Source organism: Lipotes vexillifer, unplaced genomic scaffold (genome assembly GCF_000442215.2).
Source record: "Lipotes vexillifer unplaced genomic scaffold, Lipotes_vexillifer_v1.1 C27563828, whole genome shotgun sequence".
Classification (NCBI taxonomy): Eukaryota; Metazoa; Chordata; class Mammalia; order Artiodactyla; family Lipotidae; genus Lipotes; species Lipotes vexillifer.
Genome location: NW_006795759.1, coordinates 2,343 through 8,934, shown reverse-complemented (window position 1 = coordinate 8,934; position 6,592 = coordinate 2,343). Strand labels below are relative to the sequence as shown.

Genomic DNA, 6,592 nt, shown 5'->3' with positions numbered 1-6,592 from the left:
ATATATATGTATATATATGTATATATGTACATGTGCTTATGTGTGTATGTATATAGATCAAAGATTTTTATCAGTAATTCTTACTGACTCGATCATCAAGAAGAAACAGAAATAAACTATGAAATTTGGGTTGGTAGAATAACTGAGTTCATAAAAACATTTAATGTAAAAATTTCCTTTCAAAATATAGATGAGGCTCCATTAAACAAAATATTCCGCTACAACAAGATATACAATCAGGTAAGAGTAGACACCAACTAAATAAGTAATCAGTATGTTAAATGCTGCTAAGTGCTTTGGGGGGGGATAAAAGGTAGGAAAAAATTAGTTTTGAGACCTAGGATCAAATAATAAAAAATGGGATGAAGGAAGATGTCTTTTTGAATAAAGAATTAAATGTGATGAGACAGCAAACCACACGGCTATTTAGTATTGCAAGCAGAAGGGACAGCAAGTGCAAAGACCTGGGGGTAGGCAAGAGGCTGGACAAGTTGATGGCAAGTTGAGTGGCTGATGAGGTGAGAGGCTACCTGTACTCTTCTGTCATATAATTCCTCCACCTTAATAAATCAATCTCTAGTCTTTAGGACAATCTCCAAATCTATACCCTTAAATGCAGCAATATTTAAGAGACCCCAAGTATTTAGAGTCTGGACTAAAAAAGCACCCTAATTTCTAATACTTCAGGATTGATCAATATGAATGTGAAAAGATCCAGGCACAGGAGCATAGTGCCTGGATATCACACACTATGCCTATCTATCTTGCCATGATTATGTAGCATTCTTCTCTAAATGAAGCTTGGTCCTCCCTAAGCCAGACATGACACAAGTAAAAGGAAATCCTAATAATGCAAGAAAAAATTAATTAGAAAGGCTTCCATGTTCCAAGGGCTTCAATAATATAGTATAAAAAGGAAAACTGATCATTACAATGAGCACACCATCCCTGGTAAACTTCTCCAGCTTACTAGCCTCTACTCCACAATTCGCCTACTTCACCTGCCAGCTGCCAACCCAGACCCAGCTGTTGCCAGAACTGCAGCAGCAACCAAAGGGCATCTGCTGGAAGTCCCCACACACCAAGTAAAGTTAATAAGCTACAACAAGCTAGTTATTCATTCTCCCTCAAAATTCCCCTAAGCTCAATGACATGCCTTAATCATACTAGGCACCTGGAGAAAACCATGCAGCAGAATTTCCATCTGTGCAAAGTTAATTATGTCTATTCTAGGATTAAATTTACAATGGCAGACCCAGATTTTAATCTGACTCATTTCTTATGTAAAAATGGTAGTCAACCAAATTTTCAATCAGGATCTACAATTTAATTCAAGAAATGCTGGGAATTACAAATAGAGATATATTTAAGTGTTTAATAAAGAATTAGATATCCTGAGGCTTAATTTTATTTTTCTCTAGTTTCACAGTATGTGACACCATGAAGGGTACTTTCATACTCTCATACAAAAGGAATGATATACTTTTAGCTTCACTAAGAATGAAATAGGTCGGTTCTTATAAAATACAGAGTAAGCTTCTTAACATCACTGATAAAAACTAATATACGTTGGATACTATACCTAGGAACTAGGCTCTGCATTCTACATGTTATCTCATTTAATTCTTATAAATTCTCCACTTTAAAGAAATACTAATATATCCTCATTTTATACCTATAGAATTGAGGCTTCTTCGGAATTTAAGTAACTTGTCCCAAGTTCAGTTAGTTGGCAGTAAGCCAGGAATGAAACCAGGTTAGGATGTCCACAGCCCAAGCTTTTAGCCACTACCCTATATGTTTTAAGTGGAAAAGAAAAATAAGCTGCAGACTCTAAGTTAAAAGGTGTTTATTTGCAACATAAACAAAGGCATTATCCAGAACTGTTCACATACTTATACCCCAACTTGGGATTTTTATTATATAAAAAGAAAAGGAGGCAGCATTATCTAAGAAAGAAAACAATAAAAGAAAGTCAAGGAAATCAAAATGGCCGTTTTCATCACTGGATATGTAAGCAATTGACAGGTTAACCTTAAAATTTTAGAATATACACACATATAGGCAGGACCAAATCTATTTCAGAGATATGTGCATCACGATTACACAGAAATAGACGCTTAGCAAAAACAAACAAACAAAATCAACTGTCAAAAGAAACAGTCCTATAATAGAAATGAGATAAAATTAGTGGCAGGAAAAAAGAAACTTACTGCATAGGTTTCTGTATTGCTGTATTTTAGGAATACCATAATACCTCAATATGTGAGGCTACTCCATGCAGAAGCATTTACTGAACTGTTTCTTTGTATGGCACTACAAAGATATTTTAGGACTGAAATTCACTCTTACTTGCAACTGTCATCCTCTGAATCTGATATTTCACTGTTGTTTTCATCAGCTACTTCAGAGGTGTCTAGTCCCATCAAGATTTTACTAACATCAGTCTTAAATACCTTCTCATACAACAATTCATAAAGCAGAGCTGCAATTAACAAAGAGAGATGTTACACAATATTAACTCACTTTACGTTTTAACATAACATTGAGATTGCCCGGGCTTCCAAATCCTAACTAAATACCTGTAACACCTTATAAGCAATAACACAATTTAATCAGAAAGTTACCTAGATAGAGAGGAACTAGATTTCTGTCTTTGCAGTTAATTAGTTCAAAAATCATTATATAATATACTGACATTTTTAAAACTAACAATAACACAAAAAGGTATCACTACTTTGAACCAAGTATGATAAAATTAAACATGCACAGTGAGCAATGACTACATCCCACACACTGTGCTAAGCCTTTACATACCACCTTCATATTTAATGCCAGCACAGTGAAATGTTCTTATTCTAACTGTACACATGAAGAAACTGAGAACTAGAGATGTCACACAACCTGCCCAACCTAAAGAGGCTTGGATGGAAAACGTAAGGAAAATTAAGATTGCTAGAAAGAAGATAACTTTTCATAATGGACTAAAGAGAAACCATTGTAAAATGTATTCTCAGCAGCCACTGAAGCATATTTAGACAACTTCTTTGCTTTAAAAAAAGAAGAAGAAAATAACAAATTCCAGAAAACATAGAAATATATATTACCAAACATTCAAAACCTACACATGGGAGTTCAGGATTCTCACTTTGAACCTTACCCAAACAAGTCCACGAAGAATTCATTGACAATGGTGCCCACCCCCTAAACGAGTCCCCAAGAGACCCCCTTTCTCACAGACCACCTTGCATTCATCCCAATATCATCGGAACCACAGGTTCTGAGAAGTACAGGAAAGGTAGGCACCATGAGCTGTCCTTCCCAAAGCTGAAATGTCCAGATTTTGACTAGCTGGTACAGGTGGAGGACACAGCCCAGGATACAGACAGCTAGACTCCCATATCTCAAATAGATCAATTTAAAATTTTACATTACACATGTCTTTACTGGTCACCCCCAGCTAAAGAACAGAGGGAAAATGCCCATCACATGCCCAGCACCACTGCTTTGTATGAGTCACGTGCACTTTGTCATAATAGATGATAAAGAAGATAAAGTAAGAAGGCAGGAAGGAGCTACCACAGCAGTAATGCTCAACTGGGGAAGAAAGGGGTATTTTATCCTCCCAGGAAATACTTGGCAAAATCCGGAGACATTTTTGGTTGTCACATGGGAGAGAGAGCACTACTGGCATCTACAGAGTAGATATTACTAAACATCCTACAATGGACAAAACAACCCCCAAAACAAAGAATTATCCGGCCCAAAATATTAAGAGTGCCAAGGTCAAGAAACCCAGGTCTAGAGCCAAATACGATCAAATACTTGATTTCCTCTGTCATTTAGATTTTCAAGCTATACACTAACAGCTTTAAAAACACATACAAATCATTATTACTGAAATTAATTACTGCAAGAAAAAATAACTTTGTATTTACAAGCCAAACTCTAATCTATACTAGTGCCTTTTTTGTCCTACTGAAATAAGTTTTTATTATAGCATTAACATTTTTGGTAACCTAAGGATCTCAGAAATATATTTTTACAACAAAACAGTGCATTTGCCCGGACTTGTTTGCACTAGACTATAATGCTTAGGAAGAAAATTTCCTATATAAGCACAAGGGTGATTACTTACACTGACACACAGCAGAGCTCTCTTTATACTTTATGGGATAGACAATATCATAATGATTGCCATTCGAAAAACACAGTAATACCTGAAAGAGAAAAATAAAATACACTTTTCAGCCCTTCATATATGACATTTACATAGCAACTTACATCTCTAATATCACTGAATTACTAGTAAATAAATTTCCTAGTAGGAAGTGAATATTTTAGAAGTAACCTAAAGCTCCAATGTGGTCATGGTACATGTACATGGTACATGACCATATGGTACATCCATATGCTGAAATGTTACACAGCCAATGAATCAAAAGTTCCTAATGACTTGGGGAAATGCTTATGGGATCACAAAAATCACACACAATATATGAAAACAACGTGATTTCAACTACCTGAAGATGAGGGTTAAAAGACTGTAAGAAAATATTCTAAAACCTTACTTTAATAATGCTTACCTCTAAGAAGCAGAATCAAAGAAAAATTTTTTCTGCTTTACAGTTTTAAGTACCTTCTAAATAGTCAATCACTTATGTGTATTGTATGTGTATAGGTAAGTCTTATGTGTATTACCTTATGTGTATTAGCATAAGTCAATCACTTATGCTAAGAAAAATACACACTGATTTTGCTTAGATTACGTCATATTCCAAAAATTATACTGCAAAGGCCAGATCCAGAGCCAAGCACCTTGGAAACCTGTAAGTCCTTATAAAGTCTATTTCACTCAGTTCCCTGCCCCCTTACCACCATTTGCATGGTGATAAGACACTTCAACTTGGCCTGGATGATACCAAAACAAAGTTCTCTAACAATGAATCATGTTTTTGTCCCCTTTCTAGGCTTCACATCATTTTTCAGTTGTTTCTGCTTTGTGACTAAATAATAGCACCTTAGCCAGTAAATTATCTTTACAATGGGAAATACATCACAATGACCAAAGTATTTGTGGATGCAATTGCAGAACCCATTTTCACAAGTTATTTTTCTATTTAATGTTTATATTGATGTAAAACAGTAATAGTCTAATTAATCACATACACTAATATCTCAATTTTTTTTCCCTAGTAAAATGTTACGATAGAGTTCAACATAGTGATTTGTGGGAAAAAACAAATACAAAATAATGTAACTCATGGATGATTAATAGGAACTTAGAAAAACTCAAAAAGTCACTTAAAAATTATAGCTTAGGCAGTCAAGATGGCAACTGAGTGGTTCTTTTACTTAAATCCTTTAGAAACACTTAGAAAAATTCTTACCTTTTCAGGAAAATTATTTTCAGTTACTTGTGAAGGAGAAACATTTGGTTCCCGGTAAATTATAAAATCTTTCCTGAAAATAACATGTAGAAATTACTTCTGATGAAATATATTTCATGAATTGACATTTAATCACTCATTCATTCATTCACTCAAGAGCCCAGTATACACCAAGCAATATTCTAGGCACTGGAAATAGAGCAGTGAACAAAAGATAGTAATGGAATAACTAAGCTGTAACATACTTATATAAAAGTATCATCGTAAAATAATTAAATTTTAAATGTAATTTGCATATATGTAACTTCAGATATAATTCTAAAAGTAGACCTCAAAACCAGAGGAATTGTGAAGATGATATTTATAAGGACATTTCAAAAAGAAAAAATAGAGCATTCACCTGCTCCGCTAATGGGCAAAAGTTGTAAAATTGACAATATAGTGTTTTGCCTTTATAGTGGCCATTCAATGCTACCAGCCTTCAGAGCAGGACATCATTTCTCTAGAAGGCTGATGATAAGTGATATAGTTTATAGGCCTGGAAAAATTTTTATATTCCATTCCAAAAATATTTGGAAAATTAAAATCTCTATACATTGATACCTAAATGTCAAAATCTAACTGATGCAATTAAAAAAGCAAAATATTAGAAAAGATGCTTTTACAACCAAGGCATAAAACTGCTTTGCTATTTTAACAACTTGACTACAATGGAACATGTTAATTTCCCACTGACTTTATTTTTGTTTACCTACATTATTACAGTGCTCACCTGTACATAAGAGAAAGGGCACTTATTTCCACTTGTCCAACCCATTCCTGTATTGAACAAAAAAAGTTGGCACATAAATGTCTCCTACTTTTTACAATACCTTAATACATATCTTTATATGATATATCTAATTAGCTAGAAAAGCTCATTAATATTGTTAGTATTATGAATTCTATAAAAACATTTCTATGAAACAGGCTATAATAACACATACTAAAAAGCAGCCCAAGTTTCTGTCGCAAAAAAGCCTTAGTAACAGAGCTAGAATAAGAGTTCCTACTGATGTGGCAAGATGACGGAGTAGTATCTCTAAGTTGAGAACTTGTTAAAGGCAAAGACTCTGCCCTCCAACCTAGCACCCAGAACAGAGCCTGGCACATGATTCGTGCCCAGAAAACGGGATGTGGACTCAAAGCAGAACTCAAGAATC

The 6,592-nt window shown here is 34.5% G+C and overlaps 1 protein-coding gene across 1 annotated transcript; it reads right to left on the bottom strand.

Annotated features, from left to right (window-relative positions):
• Window positions 1-2,348: 2,348 nt before the first annotated feature.
• On the bottom strand, window positions 2,349-6,209 carry LOC103084376 (putative HIN1-like protein; the record flags this gene model as incomplete). Its single annotated transcript, XM_007467866.1, has 4 exons — window positions 2,349-2,485; window positions 4,139-4,220; window positions 5,391-5,463; window positions 6,163-6,209. Coding segments are annotated over 4 exons (339 nt in total), but the record flags the coding sequence as incomplete, so codon positions are not given.
• Between the last annotated feature and the right edge of the window lie 383 nt (window positions 6,210-6,592).